At 46.4% G+C, this 22,323-nt stretch overlaps 1 protein-coding gene across 1 annotated transcript in view; it reads right to left on the reverse strand.

Annotated features, from left to right (window-relative positions):
* LOC146059569 (multidrug resistance-associated protein 1-like) overlaps positions 1-22,323 on the reverse strand; it is an 87,914-nt gene that overhangs the window by 45,616 nt on the left and 19,975 nt on the right. Inside the window, exons 4-8 of the mRNA XM_083171905.1 lie at positions 16,861-16,988; positions 15,729-15,906; positions 7,440-7,694; positions 4,719-4,784; positions 2,639-2,776 (exon numbers count right to left, since the gene is read on the reverse strand). Coding sequence (XP_083028031.1) covers positions 2,639-2,776; positions 4,719-4,784; positions 7,440-7,694; positions 15,729-15,906; positions 16,861-16,988 — 765 coding nt within the window. The remainder of the gene's footprint in view (positions 1-2,638; positions 2,777-4,718; positions 4,785-7,439; positions 7,695-15,728; positions 15,907-16,860; positions 16,989-22,323) is intronic.

Raw genomic sequence — 22,323 nt, forward strand, 5'->3', positions numbered from 1 at the left:
TTGGTAAGGATGTGGGAATGAACCTCTTCGGAGGTGGCCCTCTGAAAGGGATTTTGTAACCCTGTGTTATGATGTCTAGCACCCAGGCATCCTGGCCTAGAGAGGCCCAAGCGTCCCTGAAGAGTGTGAGACGCCCGCCCACTTTTGTCACTGTCGGGCAAAGCCCCTGACAGTCATGCAGAGGGTTTATCCTCTCCTTTATTGGCAGGCTTCTTGTGAAAAGAGCCAAATTTTGACTTTTGTGTCTTGCTTCTAGAGGGCTGAAACCTTCCCCTGAAAGACTGTCCTCGAAAGGACGCACCACCTCTAGGGGAGGGCCGAAAGGACGGCTTAAAAGCAGAAAATCTGGATGTCTGCTTTGCTGAGGAGGCCGGCAGAAATGTACTTTTGCCGCCTGTGGCCTGTTTTATAATCTCCTCTAATTCGGTACCAAAGAGTACCTTTCCTTTGAAGGCTAATGTTTCCAGAGCCTTCTTGGACTCATTGTCTGCTTCCCAGGCTTTAAGCCAAAGCACTCTCCTGGCATTAATGGAGACTGTGGACACTCTGGTTGCCATTTTAATAGCTTCCTCCTCTGCTTCAACTGCATATTCTGCTGCTGCCTTAATCTTTTCTGCAAGCAGTAATGCACCCGGGTCAGCCTGCAGCATGGTGCATAATTCACCAGCCCACTCTATCATGGCCTTAGAAACCCAGGCTGAAGCAATAAGGGGTCGTAAGGTAAACCCCACCCCTTCAAAGATAGCCTTGAGGTTTCCCTCCAGCTTTTTATCCACAGAATCTTTAAAAGCTGCACCGCCTTGTACTGGTAATACAGTAGCCTTGGACAAACGTGCCACTGAAGCGTCCACAACTGGGACCCTTTCCCAGAGCTCCGCATGAGACTCTGGCATGGGGTACACACTAAGGAATCGTTTTGGCATCTGAAGCCTCTTATCAGGAGTTTTCCAAGCCCCTTCTAACAATTCCTGTAACCCCTCATCTGAAGGAAAAGTAACAGCCTCCTTCCGCTGTCGCTTAAAAACACCTTTAACAGGAGTCTTATCCTCCACAGTCAGCTTTAAAGCCTGCTTCACAGCTACAATGAGATCCTCTATACCAGCAGCAGAGTTCTCTTCCAAATCATCACCCTGATCCCAGGGGATGTCAGTATACTCTCCTTCCTCTTCATCTACCACAGTAGTTAAAGCATAAGACCTTCTAGGGGTCCCTGCCACATCATCCATTTTGTCCAGCATTTCACTGAACCTGTTAATCCCTTTTGCAGTATCCTGCATCACCTGGATAAGTGCAGGATCTGCCTGGGTAAGAGGCAAGGAGCCTGACGACTGCTGAGATGATGGCATAGGTCTCTGTGATTCTACCAGCCCATCACTCTGCCTGTCCAAAAGCTGCACCAAAGCGTTTACTGACCTGCCTAGGGCCCTGGCCCACGCAGGTTCCATCTGCTCTGCCCTATGGGGATCACTGCCCATGGGTCTCACATCAGCGCAAGTAATACTTAAGCCCCCCTTGGCCATCTGCTCAGGGACAAACTTTTGTGTGCAAACATTGCACGCGCTCAGTGCATTAAGGGCTCCCTCCCCCAAAACCACAGCCTGATGCTCAGACATGATGCAAGTGATAAATGTATATCTAACAGTATACACAGTGCAAACAATGTACAAGCGTTTATACAGAGCAATGCACCCAGTCACTTATCTGTCTGTTGGTTTCAACTGCGGGGAAGCGATGCCCAGGAAATCCAAGTCACTCTGCCAGGATCAGTAAGCCAGCTCAGCTCCGCTGCAAGCGTTCTGAAAGGCGCCAAAGTCAGAGTGAAGGAAGAGACCACAGGTCCCTGCTGCTGCGGGGTCCGTGACCTTTTGGCGCCAACCACCCCCAGCAAGCCGCTCCTTAGGTAGGATTTCCTAGTTCCAGTGTCTCCCCCTCAAATGGGGATCACTTGGAACATGCCTGTCACAACGCTGCTGTCCTCTCATCTAGGAGCTCAGCGTGTAAGCTCCGCATAAAATGGCTGCCGCCATCACGGAGCGCCTGTCCCCCATGATCCCCACCTAAACGTGGAGCCGGTTTCAGGGTACTCCGGAGCCCAGGCAGCCTTTTAGAAAAGGCTATAAGCGCTGCACAGGGAGACCAGACAGTGTCTCCCCTGTGCACAGTGAGCTGACAGGACGCGCTTCTGTCAGCTCCTGCTGCGCAAGCAGTGTGAGGATTCACTATGAGAATCCTCACACTGTGCCTACCTAGCTAGGGTAAAAGTTAATAAAATAATAAAAATCCCCTAACTACTCTAATTCTTCGGCTGCTCCTGCAGCCCTTTAGAATAGCACCCACTCCAGTGGGCACCTAACACGAACTGAAGAGTCCAGGGATGCAGTAGGGGAGGAGCCTACCCTCTAAAACTTTAGGATAGGTGCCTGGCTCCTTCGGACCCTCCTACATCCCAGTGTTGAGCTGTGTCACCAGGACCATTGAAAGAGAAAGTAAAGTATTAAACTGACTCCTTACGAGTTCCGTCCCACTTCCCTGGTGATTACGCCGCAGGGGTGGGGCCTTGATGATACAAAACGCATTGCCATGGCAACTAAACTGATGGTCTGATACCAGAAAACCAGTCCCCAGTCCCATATCTTACCAAGAAAGGAATGCAGGTTAATGTCAGCATTGAGAATGTGGTCAAGTAACCTGAAGATTTTAGAACTTCCATTTCACTTTCCCGAATATCAACCACTTTCCTTTGATAAGAAGGCTCCCACGCATACAGTTTTAGGATCTGAAAGAACAACGTATTGGTCATCAACAGATCGGCAAAAACAAGACATCAGAGAAACTCAGTCTGTAGTAGGAATTGAACTCGTGAAGACCCTTTATCTTACAAGCTCTCTTGGGCCCTGGTCCTGGGTAACCCCTGTTTCAGGCTGCCTTTGTCCGTTTCTAGGCACATTATGTACTTACCGTTACTCTGTGAAGGTCTTTCTGAACTGGGTGAACCTGATTCAACCACAGTGAAATTATTTTTTCCACAATCTTAGCATCAGCGAGGATGAGTAATATAGGGCATTCCGGGAATTGTAAATCCTTACCAGGCTAGGGTAGGACTAGAATTATACTTTTAGAAGGCCTGAAGAATATTTCAGCATTATATCAATAAAATGACCGACCCGCCTCAGGTTTGCACAGGAACAATTTTGAATTTTGATGTACAGTACTACAGCCTACATTCACTTCCTGTCTTGGCATAATGGATTTACATTTTAATTAAAGAGCGCCTCAAAACAGATGCATCTGGGTAAGCCCCATGTAAGTCACACTGACCGGCCTGCATGTGCCTTTGGTCGCCACATGCTTGGAAGGACATTTTTTCTTTGCTTCACTAAAATCCTCATTGCTAGGCTCCCTTTTGTCATAGATTAATATCCATGCTTCTTCTGTTCAGCAGCAGAGTTACAGATAGGGGTGAGAGGAACACACGGACAAAGGGGGTCAGAGGATCATATGGAGAAGGGGGGTCAGAGAGATGGGTGTGGTATGGTGCTCCGAGGGGTCCTGATGGTCAGTATCCCAATGTCGGAGCGCAAAGAAGCCCCCTGGCAGGCTCGCTGCGCTCGTCACGCTGCAGGCTCGGTGGCTCGCTACAGGTTCTATTCTCCCTCTATGGGGGTCGTGGACCCCTAAAAGGTAGAATAGCCCCTGTGAGTCGGGATCCCCCCTGTCGGAGGAGCAGCAGTTGGTATTCCGACATCAGGATACTGACTGTCGGGATCCCCCCTGTCGGAGAGTCATCCGGCACCCAGAGGCACATATGAGGAGGGGAAATCATAGGCACACATGAGGAGGTAGGAGGCAGAGGAACTCATGGGAAAGCGGTCAGAGGCACAATTGGGAAGGTAGTAGTCAGGGTCATTCATGGGGATGGAGGAAAGTGGTATATATGGGAAGGGGAGAGTATAGGTGCACATAGGGAGGTAGAAGGCAGAGGCATTTGTGTGTGGGGGGGGGGGGGCAGAGGAACGATTGTTTAGGCAGGAGACAAAGGTAAATATGGGGAGAGTAGATGACCGGTGCTTGTGGGAAGGTAGGAGGTAGAAGCACTCATGACGAGTGGGGTCAGAGGCACTTATGGGGCAGAGAAGGTAGAGCCATGCTTGGTAAGGCAGTAGGCAGTGGTACATATGGTGAGGGGAGGTGATAGGTGAACATGTGGAGTTGGAAGGCAGAGGCACTCATTGGGTTGAATTGGAGTCAGAGGCACACTTGGCTTCACTTAGGGGGTGTGGCTTCATGTGAGGGGCGTGGCGTCACATCACAAACCCCTGTTTACAACACTCCAGGGGTACCTGAGCGGCTGGCTGCCCCGGTCAGTGTATTGTTTCAGTACTGGCTCCTGCATAGTGACAAGAGCCAGGTGCTGCACACAATGTAACAGTCTAGCACCCAGTTCCTGTCATTAAGCAAAAGCTGGCATTTTGGTGTCACCCATCCAGAATTTGGTTCTCAGGATTGTTAATATATTTGTATTACGCCCAAGCCATTTTATGGTAGATTCTACAGTAAGTACTTTAGTGGTGTCAGTACAATTGAATCATATTTCTGACTATATTTTCCTGCAAGACACAGACATGACTTATACATACAGTCTGGTAATACATTTACTGATAACATCACATGTATTTTGCAATCAATGTAAATAATAAAAAAGCTGCAGCATGAATTACCTTTATTCCGTGTAAAATCTCATTCAGTAATTTGATGCGATGGTCTTTACTCTTCAAATGGCTTTTCTGTGGGAAAAGTATTGGCTATTAAAGTTGCAGACAAGACATCGACATTTCCAGGTTTCAGCAGATTACCAAGTAACCAGAATTTTGGACCCATCATGCACTAGGCTGCTAGTTATCATGCACTAGGCTGCTAGTTATCATGCACTAGGCTGCTAGTTATCATGCACTAGGCTGCTAGTTACCATGCACTAGGCTGCTAGTTACCATGCACTAGGCTGCTAGTTACCATGCACTAGGCTGCTAGTTATCATGCACTAGGCTGCTAGTTATCATGCACTAGGCTGCTAGTTATCATGCACTAGGCTGCTAGTTATCATGCACTAGGCTGCTAGTTATCATGCACTAGGCTGCTAGTTATCATGCAGTAGGCAGCTAGTTATCATGCAGTAGGCAGCTAGTTATCATGCAGTAGGCTACTAGTTATCATGCAGTAGGCTACTAGTTATCATGCACTAGGCTGCTAGTTATCATGCCCGCTGCTGCAGGGTTTTTCCTGTCTCATATCTATATAAAAATCTCATTGGTGCAAGTGCAGGAGTCGGGGAGCATTAGAAGAGCCTAGTAGAGATCCTGGGCAGTGATGTAAACATTGGTCCACACACTGCAAACGTTGCAGAAGAAGCTTCTACCACTGGGCATGTGCAGCGGCTCCGCTCTGTCCCGTATACCTCATTATGTAGCGGAAGCTATAGTAATCATTTTATATACCATAGCCATTGGTGTCATATTGAGCCACTTGTCAAGAGGAGGGGGGGTTTCAAGGCAACCAGAAATCCCCTCTGCGTTTGCCTATGGGCATACACCTGTCTGTGGTGGGCTCCCGGATCTGACCGTTTTTTTTTCTTAAACCCCATGTCCTCTACCCCCTTTAGGTTATGCAACTCTGCCATATCTTGCATCCCTGAACAACTTTATATTGGTCGGACCCCTTTTTGAGCCCCCCCCGGCGGTGTTGGGATTGCGGGTGTTTTTGGCTGTGAACTGAATCCGGACCAAATCAATGCCCTCCACCCCCCTATTTTGCAACTTTGCCATATGTTGCTTCCCTAACCCACGTGGCGAGCGCAGCGAGCCCCGCGAGGGGACGCGGATACCTTCACAGGTAAACGTGGCCCTACGCGGGCTTCACAGGTATCCGCGTCCCCTCACCACGCTTCGGGCTCGGTGGCTCGCTGCGCTCGCCACACTATTCTATTCTCAACTCAACGGGGCAGCACGGATGGTGTAATGGTTAGCATTACTGCCTCACAGCGCTGAGGCCATGGGTTCGATCCCCAACATGGCTCTAACTGTGCGGAGTTTGTATATTCTCCCTGTGCTTGCGTGGGTTTACTCCGGGTACTCCGGTTTCCTCCCACAATCCAAAAATATACAGATAGGTTAATTGGCTTCCAACAAAAATTAACCCTAGAATGTCTGTGTGCGTGTACATGTGGTAGGTCATATAGATTGTAAGCTCCACTGGGGCAGGGACTGATGTGAATGTTCAAATATTCTCTGTAAAGCGCTGCGGAATATGTGTGCGCTATATAAGAAACTGTTAATAAATAATAAATAATAATAAATAACTCCACGCCGACGTGGATAGTGGGGGTATGAAAAGGTCGGAGGACGCGTACCGCTGCCCCTCCCGGGCTCGCTGCGCTCGCCACGCTTCGGGTTGGCGTGGATCGTGGGGTGGCGTTACAAATTTGGGGGGACATTTAAGTGTTAATTGTGCCTATTTGGGCTCTGTGGCCCATTTAACATTGATTCCTATGGCCAAATCGCGGCCATTGAAGCATTGAATGTAAAATCGCGGGCAGCACTAAATTTAACATTGAACCCTATGGGAAATCGCGGGGATCGCGGGCATCGCGTCGCAGCCGTTAATGTACTGGCCGCGATGTCCGCGATCCCCACGATGGGCGCCCAACTAAGTAAAGAGTACCTAAATTATTTGTATTTTTTACATACTTTATCAATTCAAAATGCCGGCATATGTGCTAGTATGACAGGAAAGGCTGTGTCTCACCTGCCTCACCCCACCATGGACTGAGTGGCTTGGATGCTCTCAATGCATTTGCCCCCTTTTGTTGCATCACACCCCCACCCTGCACCTTAGGGGCCAGATGTATCAAGCTTCAAAAAGTGCTAAAATGGAGAGTGATAAACAGCCAGCCAATCAGCTCCTACCTGTCATGTTACAGGCTGGGTTTGAAAAATAACAGGTAGGAGCTGATTGGCTGGCTGTTTATCACTCTCTATTTTATCAGGCTATGTGCCAGATGCACTAAGCTTCAAAAGTAATAAAATGGAGATTGATAAACAACCAACCAATCAGCTCCTGCCTGACATTTTAGCTGATTGGCCGGCTGTTTATCACTCTCCATTTTATCACTTTTGAAGCTTAGTGCATCTGGCCCTATGTCCTCCACACCATCCCCTGCTACGCCAGCCTGGGTGGCTCCTCCCAGAGGGGGCAGCCAGAAAGTGGGCCGGCATGTTTTTAGGTTATTTTATATTCTAAAAAATGAAAGCTAGAATGTGATTGGTTTGCTATGGGTACAAGAGCACAGTTAAAATAAAACCTTCTTATGTTTTTAGTTCTGAGAACATACAGTACAACGTAAATGTGCGTATAGACTCTGTAACACAATATTATTTATCTTGTACCTTCAGTTGCTTGACTTTGGCTGCAATATATGCATTTAAAGGAATAACCAAAATCAGCACAGCCACACCAGCCAGCACCGATGGCCCCAGCTCCTGCCACAGGAAGACGATCGCCATCAGGATCTGGAACGGGGCTGACCACAGCAGATTCAGGTTGACAGTCAGGTCCATAAGCTGTTGTGCATCTGACGACATTAAGTTCACCAGTTCCCCCGTTGTAAAATTCCTCCGAGTAGAGTTGGCCAAATTTAATGACTAGATAAGAAAGATAGTAACATCAATGGCTCACAAATAATGTTAAAAATCTAAATGACTGGTTCCCAATGTCTACTAAACTTTAAATATAACACAACCTCATTAACCCCTTACCGACACAGCCTGTTTTCACCTTCCTGACAGAGCCCTTTTTTTCAAATCTGACATGTATCACTTAAGTGGGGATAACTTTTTTTTGCTTTTACTTATCCCAGTGATTTTGAGATTGTTTTCTCGTGACACATTGTACTTCAAATTAGTGGTAAATTTTGGTCGATACAGTCTGTGTTTTTTTGTGAAAAATACCAAAATGTCGTAAAAAAAATTGAAAATTTTGCAATTTGCAAAATGTTAAATTTTCTGCTTGTGAGACAAATAATCATACCACTCAAAATAGTTAATAACTAACATAGACCATATGTATACTTTATGTTTCCATCATTATTTCAACCTCCTTTTAATTTTTTTGGACACTAGGAGGCTTAAAATATGAATAGCAAATTCTCAAATTTTCAAGAAAATTTCAAACACTGATTTTTTTAGGGACCAGTTCAGTTCTGATGTGACTTTGAGGGACTTGTATGTGAGACACCCCCATAAATGATGCCATTTCAAAAACTGCACCCCTCACAGTATTCAAAACAGCATTTTGGAAGTTTTTTTAACCCTTTAGGTGTTTCACAGGAATTAAAACAATGTGTAGGTGAAATTTCAAAATTTCATTTTTTTTGCAGATTTTCAATTTTAATACATTTTTCTAAGGAACACAGTAGATTTTACTAGAGAAATGTGACTAAAAATTGGTTCCCCCAATTCTTTTGTTTTCATAAATATCCTATATGTGGCCCTAGTGTGCACGTTGACCAAACCACAGGCTTCATAATAGAAGGAGCACCTACTTGATTTTGGAGCCTCCTTTTTATGAGATTATTTTTTAGGCACCATGTAGGTTTCTAGGCACCATAAGATGCTAAAAGTTAGGAACCCACAAGTGACCCCATTTTGCAAACTACACCCCTCAGGGAATTCATCTAGGGGTATAGTGTACATTTCAAACCCCCAGGGGTTTCACCAATTTTGGTACAACTGGGCTGTGAAAATGAAATTACATTTTTTACACAAAAATGCAGTTCTGGCTCAAAATTTTTCATTTTCACAAGGAATGAAGGAGACAAAGCACCCCAAAATCTGTGCCCCAATTTCTCCCGAGTACGGCAATGCCTCATATGTGACCAAAAAATACCATTTGGGTGCATGGCAGGACTCAGAAGGGAAGGAGTGATATTTGGATTTTGCAGCACAGATTCTGGTGGAATGAATGGTGGGTGCTTTGTCGCATTAGCAAGACCCCCGAAGCACGGTGAAATGATGAACCTAATAATCCATAGATGTGTGGTATATTTTAAAGCACTCCTTCATACATAGGCCGGGTTTGTCGGGGCAAGTTTCACAGTGGAAAATAGTTTGCTTTCGTATTCCCTTTTTATAGCAAACTTTGCACCTTTTTTGTGTCATGCCCTTTTTTCCAGTGGAGGGGATTTCGTTAGGAAAATGCTGCCCTGATACAATACGGGGGCCAGTACTAGAAGTACTGGGGCCAGTACTAGAAGTACTGGGGCCCTCTGCCTGCTGGTTCCCAAATATTAGGCCCTTTATGACTTCCTCTTGAAAGTGCATAAATGTCCCCGTCTGGCTGGTAGAACGGAATAGTACGTAAGCGTTATACAGTGCCATCTGGATGATATACACGGCCAGCTTCTTATACCATATTTTTGTTTTCCGCAGGGCACTGTACGGCTTCAGTACCTGATCTGAAAGATCCACTCCGCCCATGTACTTATTGTAATCTAGGATACAAATAGGTTTTGAGGTGTGGGTACTGGTACCTCGTACAGGGACGGAGGTGGTACTGTCTCCGTGAATTGTTGTCAGTATAAGGACATCCCTCTTGTCCTTATATTTGACCAACAACATATTTTCGGTGCATATTCCCCTGCTTTCACCCCTTCTCATTACTTGGGCAATGTGCGTTTTTGGGAGGCCTCTTTGGTTCTTGCGCACAGTACCGCAAGCTGCTGTACCTCTTGAACCAAGGGCCTTAAACAGGGGGATGCTGGTGTAAAAGTTATCCACATAGAGGTGATAACCCTTATCCAGGAAGGGGTGCACTAAATCCCAGACAATCTTTCCACTAACACCTACGAGGGAGGGGGGGCATTCTGGCGGTTCAATTCTTGTGTCCTTCCCTTCATATACCCTAAACCTGTGGGTGTACCCTGAGGTACTTTCGCACAGCTTATACATTTTTATGCCATACCTTGCCCTCTTATTGGGAAGGTACTGGCGGAATTTAACCCTTCCTTTAAAATGTATAAGTGACTCGTCTACACAAATGAATTTTTGGGGGATGTACATCTCTGCAAATTTGGCGCTGAAATGATCAATGACCGGCCTGACTTTGAATAGCCGGTCAAAGGTGAGATCATCTCTGGGTGGGCACTGTGCATTATCGTTGTAATGCAAAAATTTAAGGATCGTCTCAAAACGAGTCCGGGTCATGGCCATACGGTAAAGTGGGGTGCTGTACAGAACATCTGTACTCCAATATTGCCTAATTTCTGGCTTTTTAACTATGCCCATATGTAACACCAGACCCCAAAACGTCATCATCTCTACTGCATCTACAGGGGTCCACCTAGCAAATGATGACGTGGGGTTTTGGGCAATAAACTGCTGGGCATATAAATTACTTTGGTCCACCATTAAATTTATAAAATCATCAGAGAAAAAGACTTTGAAAAAGTCAATTTCTTTGAGGCCTGTAGTATCAAATTGGATTCCTGGGTTGGCCAAAAACTCAGGAACCTGGGGCTCAAAATTGTCTGGTGGTGGGGTCCATACGAGATCAATCATTGGGGGGGGGGGTCTCAGCTGCTCTACGGGGGCGTCTTTGAGGGGGTCCCTCATCACTAGAGGAGGAAGAGGAGCTTAAGGCGAATGCAAATTCATCGCTTGCATTACTGGCTGTGTCAGTGTCAGAGGCAATAAGGGCATATGCCTCCTCCGCTGAAAACAGTCTTTGCGATGATTGGGACATTTTTATTATTTTTGTGTAGGCGTGTATAGTGTAGGGGGGGGTACAAACTTTATTTCAACACGGGGGGTATGTAGTGTGTATGTAGTGCTTTAACACGTGTAAGTTAAAAGAAAAAAAAAAAAGCTCCTGCGCCAAAAATTGAGCACAGATGTTGGTCAGTAACGTCCGTCACTGATCAGCGCTCAGCGGGCACAGGACACCCACAAAAGCACCGTGGGTGTAAAAAAAATTTAAAAAAAGACTCCACAGCACCCTCCAAAAAAAAAAATTTAAAAAAACTTCTGATGAGTCAAAGACAACAGGAATTTGATCCCAAAAAAAAAAAAAATTAGATCAAAAATGCTGATCAGTGATGTACGTCACTGATCAGCGCTCTGTGGCCACAGGACACCCACAAAATCACCGTGGGTGTAAAAAAAAATTAAAAAAAACCCCCACAGCACCCTCAAAAAAAAAAAAAACTGCTGATCAGTGATGCAACACTGATTAGCAGTGAGGGGCAGAAGGCACACAGCTGTGGGTGCAACCTGACAGGGTATATATAAAAAAAAAAAAAACCTGCACCCCAAAAAAAAAAATCTGATCAGTTAGTTTACACTGATCAGCACAAAAGGGGGGCAGCAGGGGGCAGCAGATACAAAATTATATCACACAATTTAAATCTCTGACACAATGACGCTGCTGCTGCAGCAGCAGCAGCAGCAGCACAAGTACCAGGAAGTCACAGCAGGAGCTGGCAGCACGGATGCCACCAACGCTGATCAGGTCAGTATAGGCACAGATGGGCACGGAGACCGCTCTGCACGCTGTTCCTGACCGGAATGGCGGCTGCAGGGCTGTCTCCGTTATTTCATTTGAGGTGAAATGGCTGTGATTGGTCCGTCGGACCAATCACAGCCTTTGGGGGAAGGTGGGGTGAGGTGGGGTGACCACCAGTGACACCCTTACACCCGGTGGTGATTGGTGCTGTACTTAACAGCACCAATCACCACCGATCCCTGTGTCACCGGCGAACGTTATTCGCCGGTACACAGAAAACGCTGTAATTGGCTGTTCACATTGAACAGCCAATCACAGCGATCGCCGATGGGTGGGGGCATCGCTGCCCCCCCTGGGCAATGAGGGAAGATGTCTGCTGTCAGGGACAGCAGACATCGTCCCTCTGTCACCGCGTCTATAGACGCGGTGACAGTTTAATGGCATGACGTACATTTATGCCATGTGTCGGGAAGTACATCCCGACCATGACGTAAATGTACGTCAAATGTCGGGAAGGGGTTAATAAGGTAAACTGAATGCTCACCCCAAACTCAGCTGGTCTCCTAAAATGCTGTTAAATTTTTGTACTGCTACACAAAACAAGGCATATGCCTGCGGGGTTACATACGGATGACCGGTATGAGGATTCAGAATACTGAAGCCATCATCACAATGGAGGGAATTTCGACAGGGAATAGGTGAGTATACTTACCTTCTCCATGCTCCCCCTTAACCACCACTGTCTAAACCTAACGCCCCACCCCACAGCCCTACCTTGACTCTCCCTTCTCAGTGCCTAACCTTCTCTCCTCAAACACGAATCCCCCCACAGCCTAACTCTAAGTCCCCACTCGCATTCTTACATAGCCAGGATTCCGGCACTGGCATCCTAACTGATGTTGGGATTCTGTCACTGGTCTTCTGGTGGTAGTTGGGATGCCTGTGTCCGCTGGCATCCCCACCATCGGGATACTAAATGCATCCCTACCTGTGAAATGACTTGTGTACTGTAATTACCACGGTTTATAAATACCCAAGGGGGGGAACCCAATTAGCCTCAGTAGCCGGCACTGAGTTAAATTGTTTCTGTGCAGGGTAAATACTGGCTTCTTTATTCTTACACTGCAATTTAGATTTCATTTTGAACACACCCCACCCAAATCTAAAGGCCCCCCATACACTAGTCCGACTTCCCTTAAGGGGAAAAGCCCATCCGACCTCCGACTCTGACATGATGCACATAGGACCACGCATTGGGTCGGAGTGGATGCCGAACACATGCGATTTGGCCAGGTTTCACCCAATTTCTCGCCTAAATCCTTCGGAATTGGGCCAGAATCACACTAGTGAATGGGGGACTTGACTCTCCGCACATTTTACATCTGCCCCACCTGCAATGTACATGGTTTTGCGCATTTTGAGAACAAATTTGCAATCAGGTCTGAATAAGGTCTATAGAGATAAAAAACTTGATACATGAACATGGTACTGAACACTGCGTGTTTACATGTGAGGGGACACAAAAAAGATAAATAGTACAAATTAATAGAGAACCAACAGTTTCATCATTGCCAAATAACTGCAGACACTGACAAAATATAAACTTACTTATTAAAAAAATAAGGAACACAATAGTCATAAAGTATCAGCCAATAATATGGATCGCCCTAAAGATGGTCGACATTCATTAGGTCGACACCACTGGGTCGACAGGGGTCTAGTTCGACATGGGTCAAGGTCGACAGGTCATTAGGTCGACATGGTGTAGGTCAACAGTCCAAAGGTCGACATGGGGTTTTTCACTGTTTTTTTACCCGAATGTCGACACAGTTGACATGGACACATGATTAAGTGCACCGCTGCGCTTGCCATGCGTCGGGCACGGTGCCTCGCTGCACTCGGCACACTATTTTTTTCTCCCACCACATCCTAGTGGATGGTAGGGCATGAAATACCACCTGTCGGCACATGTCGGCTCAAAAAAAACAGTGAAAAACCCCATGTCGACCTTTTGACTGACCTAATGCTTGTGTCAACCTAATGACCTGTCGACCTTGACCCATGTCGACCTAGACCCCTGTTCACCTTGCAGTATGTCGACCCAATGGTGTCGACCTAATGACTGTCGACCATCTTTAGGTTGACCAACCGACCGTATCCCACAAATATGGCTTAACCCTTTCAGTTCCAACGTCTAATCAGGCTCAACAGCCCTAACGCGAATAGCAGATCCAATGGGGAGCCACTTTAAAATAAGAACATTATTGTTGTTCAACATTCAGTGTAGACCATTTTTGAATAATAATAAAAAAAATTACAATTCATTTAAACAAAAATTTAGACTGCAAAAGGTTAAAGAACCTCGGGAGGTGACAGTTAGTGTAATACTAGTATCCTGTAATTCCCAAACACATCCTGTAACATGGCAATTAGGAGCTGATTGTCTCTCTACTTTATGGGGCAGATATACTGACTTAATACTTGTGGAGATATAATGTACCTGCCAATCGGCTCCTAACTGCCATGTTACTGGCTGTTTTTGAAAAGTGACCAATTAGTTGGTAGATTATCGGTTTCCACTTTATCACTTTCCAAGGCTTTAGTACACCTCCCTAGATCGTTGAACTGGCTTCTTATTTAGGCCACTAGATGGCGATGTACTTTAACCTGTGTCATTCTTTTGAAGCACCTGCCTGTCAGTTTCTAAACAATGGGCAACCCGCGTTATGTAAATTCAGCCTTATTATTGTTTAACGGTGAATAACCTTCACATGAATTCCAAGTAAATAAGGCCTGCACCTCAGTGAATCAGAATGATATATAACGCCCATCAGCAAATATCTTATTAACACAACTGTACTAAAGTTTTACACTTAATATAAGTGAAATGATCAACTCCTGATTGTAAAATGTTTATGCCAAACCCACAGTTTTATGTAACTGTGTGTGGCTGGAGCCATTAATGATTGATGTGTGCAGTAACTATCATTTACAGATTACACAACTGCCAGTGTGAGTGTCTGTCACATGGTCACTGCCTGGGTGTGTCACACAGTGGTGAACTGGTTGAACCTGCTGCAGGCTAATCTTTGAGACACTGTCACTAAAGGCCCATACACACGGGGGGACGAGTGCCCCGTGCTGAGCGGTCTGCCTAAGCAAAGATCGATCAGCACACATCGCTGCACACATCCAATGTGTGCTGAGCGACAGGGCTGTCTTAACGGCTTTGTAGGCCCTGGACAAAGCGATGTATTGGGGCCCCTACACACCCATTCACAGGCAAATGCTTTTTTTTTTTTTCTTTAAATGTCCTAACCATCTCTCCACATGCTTCCAAAGGGTGAATGGTTGTCAACACTGATTGGTGGATAGCTCCAGCCATCCACCAATCAGCATGCAGCGTCACACTGCAGGCTCGGAGGCAAATAGAGAGCGTATGTGCAGCTTTCTCTACCTGTCTCCCCTGAAGCTGAGAAAACATCAACCTTAGTGGCAGATAACTACGGCCCGACCTGCCCCTTCTCCAAGGACCCAAAAATTAGGGGGCCCTTGGGCAGCTGCCCAGTAAGCTCATGCATTAAGATGGCCCTGCTGAGCGATCTGTGCAGAACAGTGTTTTCCCTATGCTTATAGGCAGAGCCCTGCGATCTAAGCAGGATAGACATAGTCAATCTCTGCGGGTGATGGCGATGCGAGGGAGCGGCATCGCTATAGGGTGTACACACGGAGCGATCTGTGCTTCATTTCTAAGTGATCTAGTCATATTGCTTAGAAATAGGGCTAAAATCTCCCCGTGTGTATGCCGGCCATTAAATGATTTCTCCTACCTTCGGAAATAAAAGTCACTATAAACCGACTTTTATTTTCTCCGCAGATCACCGAAGACGGGGCGGGCCCTGACGTCATGTGATGTCAACCGCCCACCCCGAGAAGGCATCGGCCCAACTGTGTTCCAAGGGGAACGCCCTGTGTTTTCTTGGCTACCCGCCATAAAATGCTGCTCCGGGCCAGAGTACACCCCGCCCGCCCCCTGCCCTCCCCCACCACAGAGAACGGCCCGGTGAGTGTGTAACTCGCCAAAGCACAAAACTGCAGCTTTATTGTTTTGTTTAAATAATAAAGTGCTTTGTGCTTTAGTTTTACTGTAATAGATTTCTTCATCAGGTTTGTATTACCTTTTTGTATATGGTTCCTATGATGGAGGTTTTGATTTTCATTGCCGTCAGCATGTTGAAACGTTGGTAGAGTTGTAGGACCAGTGTCTGCAAGATCGTGACCACAAGTAGACCGAGGGCAAACACGTAGCCATTCCAGGCGCCTTCGGAGCGGTTCTCGCAGAAAAAGATCATTTGTCTGAGGGAATGAACAACACTTCAGATAAAGATAAAGGGGGAAATTTACTAAAGGAAATTTGTAAAAAAAATAGGTGTATTTGTATCCAGAAATACACTTATGTTTGACATTTACTATCCCGAAAATACGGAAATTCGTATTCGTATTGATGTGCTATCAATACGAATACGAATTGCTGTATTTTCGGGATAGTAAATGTCAAAAATAAGTGTATTTCTGGCGCATGGGGACGGCCAGCGTTTCCTTGGTGTGGCCATAAAAGAACGTTGGGTGTGCCCATAAAAATGTTTGCCGTCCCCATACGAAAAAAGGCGGGTCGAAGCCTGCACCGGGCGGGCGTCTGACATAACATGATGTCGGCGCCCGCCCATTCGCGGCCATTTACGAGCCAAATAAAAAAAGTCAGTCTAAAATGATTTTTATTTGCTAACGCCTAATGTGTGTATGTTCCCTATGGACTCCAAAACGGCGTGACCGATTTTGATGAAATTTTCAGGCAATCTTCAAATTAGCCCAGTGGCCGATCCTGTGAAGTTTGGTAGCGATCGGATCAACAGAATTTGTTTTGGGTGGGGTTTTGGCAATTAATTGATCGCGCCACGAATGAGATGCAATTGAATATTCAAGCCGTTGTCGACACGGCATTCCCAAATCTAACAACCAATTACACAAATCCGAAGTCACCTGGATATAAATAATTAGTGCTTCCCATGCGAAGCCGGGGCGGGTCGCTAGTCTATAATGTAATGAGATCAGCTATTTGCCTTGATGTTAGAAAGCATATGATTTCCATTTAGCAGGGTTGGCTGGTTGAAGCCACCTTGGTATAAACCATGGCTCTAAACCAAATTGTTAATTGTTGATAAACAAATATCCCTCTGAAACCTACTATTAGGACAAACATGTTAACATTTCATCAGTTTAGTTTCTTCTCAAGTTGAAAAATTCACTCACTTTAATATTTGGGGGCTTGTAAACGCCAGAACATCAGCAACTACCTTCATGAAGGCCACTTGAATAAGCGCAAATTTGAATGTGTTCCACAATGCCTGCAGCAATGATACTCTCCTGGAAGCAGGATCCTGTGAAAATAGGACATAAACAGCAGCCAATTAATTACCTCACAGTCATTACCTCACACTATTTATAAAGGGGCTGATTCAAACCCATTCATTATCTTTCGTATAAAGGGCCCCCGATTTCGCGATCCTGAGTTCGACCCTGCTTTTGCAATGTGAAAGGGGTATAAATGACAGTAAACAAGTAAGTTCTTGATTGAACAAAATCAGATTTAATACCCCGTTCTCACTGCCGCAAAAACCCGTGCTTTTGCCAGGGCGAGCAGTAATTTCTAGTGTCGTGTCTCAGTGTGAATGGGTGTGAGTGAAATTCCCGGGTGTAATGCTCCTGTAACTGCACATGGTTTTTTTGCAGGGTTATTTCTGGGAATTACACGGGTGTCCACCAGTGGGAACAGGCATGACCCGGATTTTTCATACAGGATATGAAAAAGCATGCTGATTGGGGAATGAGATCAGGTGACATGTGGAGGGATGAGGAGATGCTGGAGCTGCTGGCTGTGTGAGGGGAGGAGGAAATAAAGAAGCAAGTGACTGGCACTGTCAAGGATTCGACAGTGTACTACAACATATCAAAAATACTGTCTGCCCGTAAACTCCACACAGACATAGGCATTCATCCACACTCACCCCACTTATCTAAGAAATAAAGACGCGTACAACTGAATGGGCTTAAAGGGGACGGCTTATTTATTTTGAGCAGGGGCGGCCTATTTGAATCTAACTAAAATTTATGTCCCTGCTCTAACTAAGGTGGCGGGCAAAGAACGGCATGCAAAATAAATAACATTGCTGGAAAATAACAAAGTAATAAAAATAACAAACTCCGGATCTAAGGGCCAATTGCCCTTAATTGCCAAGGACCGGCCACCTGCCAGCGTCCAAGACAACGGCTCAATTATGAAGCGGACTTTTCAAAAGGGGCCAATTGCCCTTAAGGCCAGGGGGTTGACCTTCTGCTTCTGCCCCTGACCTCGCAAATAGCACTAAGGCAGAGCTCACCACTCTGCCCGAGTCATCAAAAAATTGGGCCACCTGCCCTAAACTACAAATGTCCGCCAGAATTTACGCTATCCGAAGTAGATGATCGTTAAGGTCCAGATGTGGGCCCACCTGGGTCGGTGATGCCCAGATCCCGACATCAACCAGCATCTAAGTGTAAATACAGCTCTAATTTAATTACCGTTCTTTCCGCCAACCCAAAATAAGCCGACAACAACTAAACGAATAATGCAAACGACTTCTCAACAACTAATTCTGACTAATAAATGGGGCGGGCGGGAGGGCAACGTTTCCTGAAGCAAGAGGCAGAATCTTCTGGAACCAAGAACATCACCCCATCAATCTCCACCTCTGACCTCAACCAGCCTATCCTGAACCGTCATTCAAATCAGCCAACCCGTCAATCAAGACAAGCCGAACCCTCAAGCCCAGATCAAGTGTGTGAGCTAAGGATTCCTGCCAATAGCCAGGTGAGTTTATGCTGTTTTCAGCCAGACAAGCTGGCTTCTACAGTCTTAAACTCCACACAGACATAGGCATTCATCCACACTCACCCCACTTATCTAAGAAATAAAGACGCGTACAACTGAATGGGCTTAAAGGGGACGGCTTATTTATTTTGAGCAGGGGCGGCCTATTTGAATCTAACTAAAATTTATGTCCCTGCTCTAACTAAGGTGGCGGGCAAAGAACGGCATGCAAAATAAATAACATTGCTGGAAAATAACAAAGTAATAAAAATAACAAACTCCGGATCTAAGGGCCAATTGCCCTTAATTGCCAAGGACCGGCCACCTGCCAGCGTCCAAGACAACGGCTCAATTATGAAGCGGACTTTTCAAAAGGGGCCAATTGCCCTTAAGGCCAGGGGGTTGACCTTCTGCTTCTGCCCCTGACCTCGCAAATAGCACTAAGGCAGAGCTCACCACTCTGCCCGAGTCATCAAAAAATTGGGCCACCTGCCCTAAACTACAAATGTCCGCCAGAATTTACGCTATCCGAAGTAGATGATCGTTAAGGTCCAGATGTGGGCCCACCTGGGTCGGTGATGCCCAGATCCCGACATCAACCAGCATCTAAGTGTAAATACAGCTCTAATTTAATTACCGTTCTTTCCGCCATATCAGTTCAGCTTGAACTGACCCGCCACCAACCTAACTTCGAATACTCCCTCAGCTAAACCTCTAAACTTCTCAATGCGTCTATTAAATTCTGGAAAAACAAATCCATCCCGACTAAAGAGAGATGCACCCCATCCGGCCTGTACAGGGTCTCGTTCCTAAAGGAAATGGCCTCGTGCCTGACGACCACTCCGCCCTCCGTTGCTATAGCCCTGCCGACTACGGAATTGATCCGCCTACGTACCAAATCAATGGCGCCCGGACTGAGTGCATCTCTCCAAACCCTCCTAGGTATAATCTCTGACCAGAAGAAACGGCAAAATCTCCATTCTCTGATCAGGTCCAGCAATAAATTCCTAATCTCAAATCGAATATTGAGACCGGAATTATGCGTGAGGTCGTTGCCCCCCAAGTGGATGATGACAAACATTGGGTAACCAAACGCCCTAACTGACTCATCCAAGAGACCCCTCAACGCGGACCACCTCATACCTCTACGTCCCAGCCAACGGATAAATCGCGTCTCAGGGAAACGTTCCGTATCCGTGGTGACCTGGGACAAGGACAACCAATAAATAAATGAATGTCCCACCATCCAAATCATATTGGTGTCCAAGCGTTGACCTGTAAGTTGAAATGATATATACCGTTAGAAAATTTGAATTAATGGCAAACATCTGGCAACATTTTAAAGGGGGGCCCGTGAGATTCCCTTAAAGGTGATTTTGCAGTTCTATATTAAATTGTTGATAACTATTAGGAATGTGATTTAGGTGATCTATTTAAGACTAATTTGATTATTGACCCACTTGAATTATGTATAATCCCTACCTGTTGTACCTTAATCTACGGTGGGAGGGGGGGGGGGGTGGGTCACCCGATTTGACTTGAGGCAAAAAACACAAATCTTCCACCAGTTGGCTAGAGCCTAATTTAAGACTGGTGATAACACAAAAAATTCCTCAAGGCCCCTCAAACACTAAAGCGTGTTTGGGCGAGCGGCTACTCCTCAAATGGGCTCACTGGATTATGTCGGCCTGATGTATCGCTTAAATGCACCAGACCGCCATCTTCCGAGTGCTCGTATGTCGACCTGAGACCAACCCGCCGCAGCGGCTGCCGAAGCGGCGCCGATACGAAAAGAGTGTGTCCCAAAATCGGCTGGAGAAAGACCCTGATGCAATATACAGCGCCTGAAAACCGACCTGAACTGGAAGTTAGTAAGTGGGGACCCGTCGATGTGCATCAGCCAGGCCCCGGGCAATTGAGGCCGCAATTCCACGTAAGCCAGAGCCGCCGCCACCGGACAAATCCGGCGATCGCCACTCCGACCCAAATGGACCCACTGCCCCCTGCCCACTACGTCGGTCTTTGAGCGCTGAATCTTGCACCATAAACCGTCGTGGTGCACGTCGACGTGGCCGAACAGCATAGGCGAGGGAGATGCCCTGGTTGCGGACACCAACTCGCCTACTCTGAACGCCCCATGGAAAGCCATGGCAAAGGCCAACCTGAAAAGTCGAACCTCGTAATCGTTTGAGCAAATCACTCTTAAGGACCTCGAGATTCGACGCAACAGGCTGGCATCAATCGGCCGTCGCCTGTCGGGCAAAACCGGCCTGGCTCTGGCCCATCCCTTTAGCATCCTGGAAAGCAAGAAAGACTTGGTGATGTCTCTCTTCCCACCCAGACGCAAAAAGAATGATATGCCTGCCAGAGAGCGTCTAACAAAACTTCTGGACTTACCCTCTGTGTACAGGCTCCATACATAGGCATTAATAAGACGCTTATAGCTCTTACCTGTGCCACCCTGTTCCAGCAAGAACTCGCTCCAGCGCTCCCATGAGGCCAGATAAGCTCTAAATGTTGCTGGCGCTAGCGACCGCAGGGCCAGCTCCTCTACCCCTCCAGAGGCACCTGCCATAAAAAAGATGGACATTGTTCACCATACTTCTGGGCTAGCGGCACAAGTTGCCTGAATCTTCCCCATTCGAAACGGGACAATGCATCTGCGACTTCATTAAGTACGCCAGGGACGTGCTTGGCTCGCAACGTAATATTGTTCGCCAAGCACATCAACACTATCCGTGCTAGAATGCGCAAAACTGGGAGAGAGGTTGACCTTAGTTGTGTAATGGATTGGACCACCCCTAAGTTATCACACCAAAAGACAACCTCCCTGTTTCCCAATTCCGCGCCCCAGAGCTCTAAGGCTACCATTATTGGAAATATTTCCAATAATAGCATATTTTTGGTCATGCCGTCTCGTGCCCAAGATTCGGGCCAAGCCTCTGCGCACCAACGTCCCGCATAAAATGCGCCGAATCCGAAAGATCCTGCTGCATCCGTATATAATTCCAACTCCGCATTTGCAACGGCTGGAGCTTGCCATATGCATATGCCGTTGAAATTATCCAGAAACATTTCCCACACTTTCAGATCCCTCTTCATTTCTGAAGATAGACGTAGAAAATGGTGGGGTTTGCGAATCCCGACGGTCGCTCGCTGCAGCTTTCTACAAAATATTTTGCCCATGGGTATTACTCTACATGCGAAATTAAACAGGCCCAATAAAGATTGAGCCTGTCTAAGTGTTAACTTAGCAGCCGCGATGGCATAAGTTATTTCGTCGTGTAACCGGTGTACTTTATCTATTGGAAGTTTACACAGACCTCGATCGGAATCAATTTCAATTCCGAGGTACACCAAATCAGTAGTAGGTCCCTCGGTTTTTTCCCCTGCCACGGGAACCCCGAAATCCCTAAATAACTCAAGCGCTGCTTCGAGTAAAGTAAGGCACAGGTCAGAATTCGGAGGACCCACTAAAAGAAAGTCGTCCAAATAATGAGTAATGCTGTCAACTCCCGACACTTCCTGCAGGCACCACTGCAAAAATGTGCTGAAGCGCTCAAAATAAGCGCATGAAATGGAGCAACCCATGGGCAAACATTTATCTATGTAAAAGCCCCCATTTAATTTAAATCCCATGTACCGAAATGCGTTCTTATGCAAAGGTAATAGTCTAAAAGCTGATTCAACATCCAATTTGCACATGAGGGCACCAGGACCAATTTTTTTAATGATGCCTATAGCATCCTCAAATAAACAATAATTAACAGTGCATAATTCATCATCGATGGCGTCATTGACAGACGACCCTCTAGGACAAGAAAGATGCTGAATCAGCCTGAACTTTCCCTTAACTTTTTTGGGCA

Source organism: Crinia signifera, chromosome 2, assembly GCF_055691185.1.
Source record: "Crinia signifera chromosome 2, ASM5569118v1, whole genome shotgun sequence".
Taxonomy (NCBI): domain Eukaryota; kingdom Metazoa; phylum Chordata; class Amphibia; order Anura; family Myobatrachidae; genus Crinia; species Crinia signifera.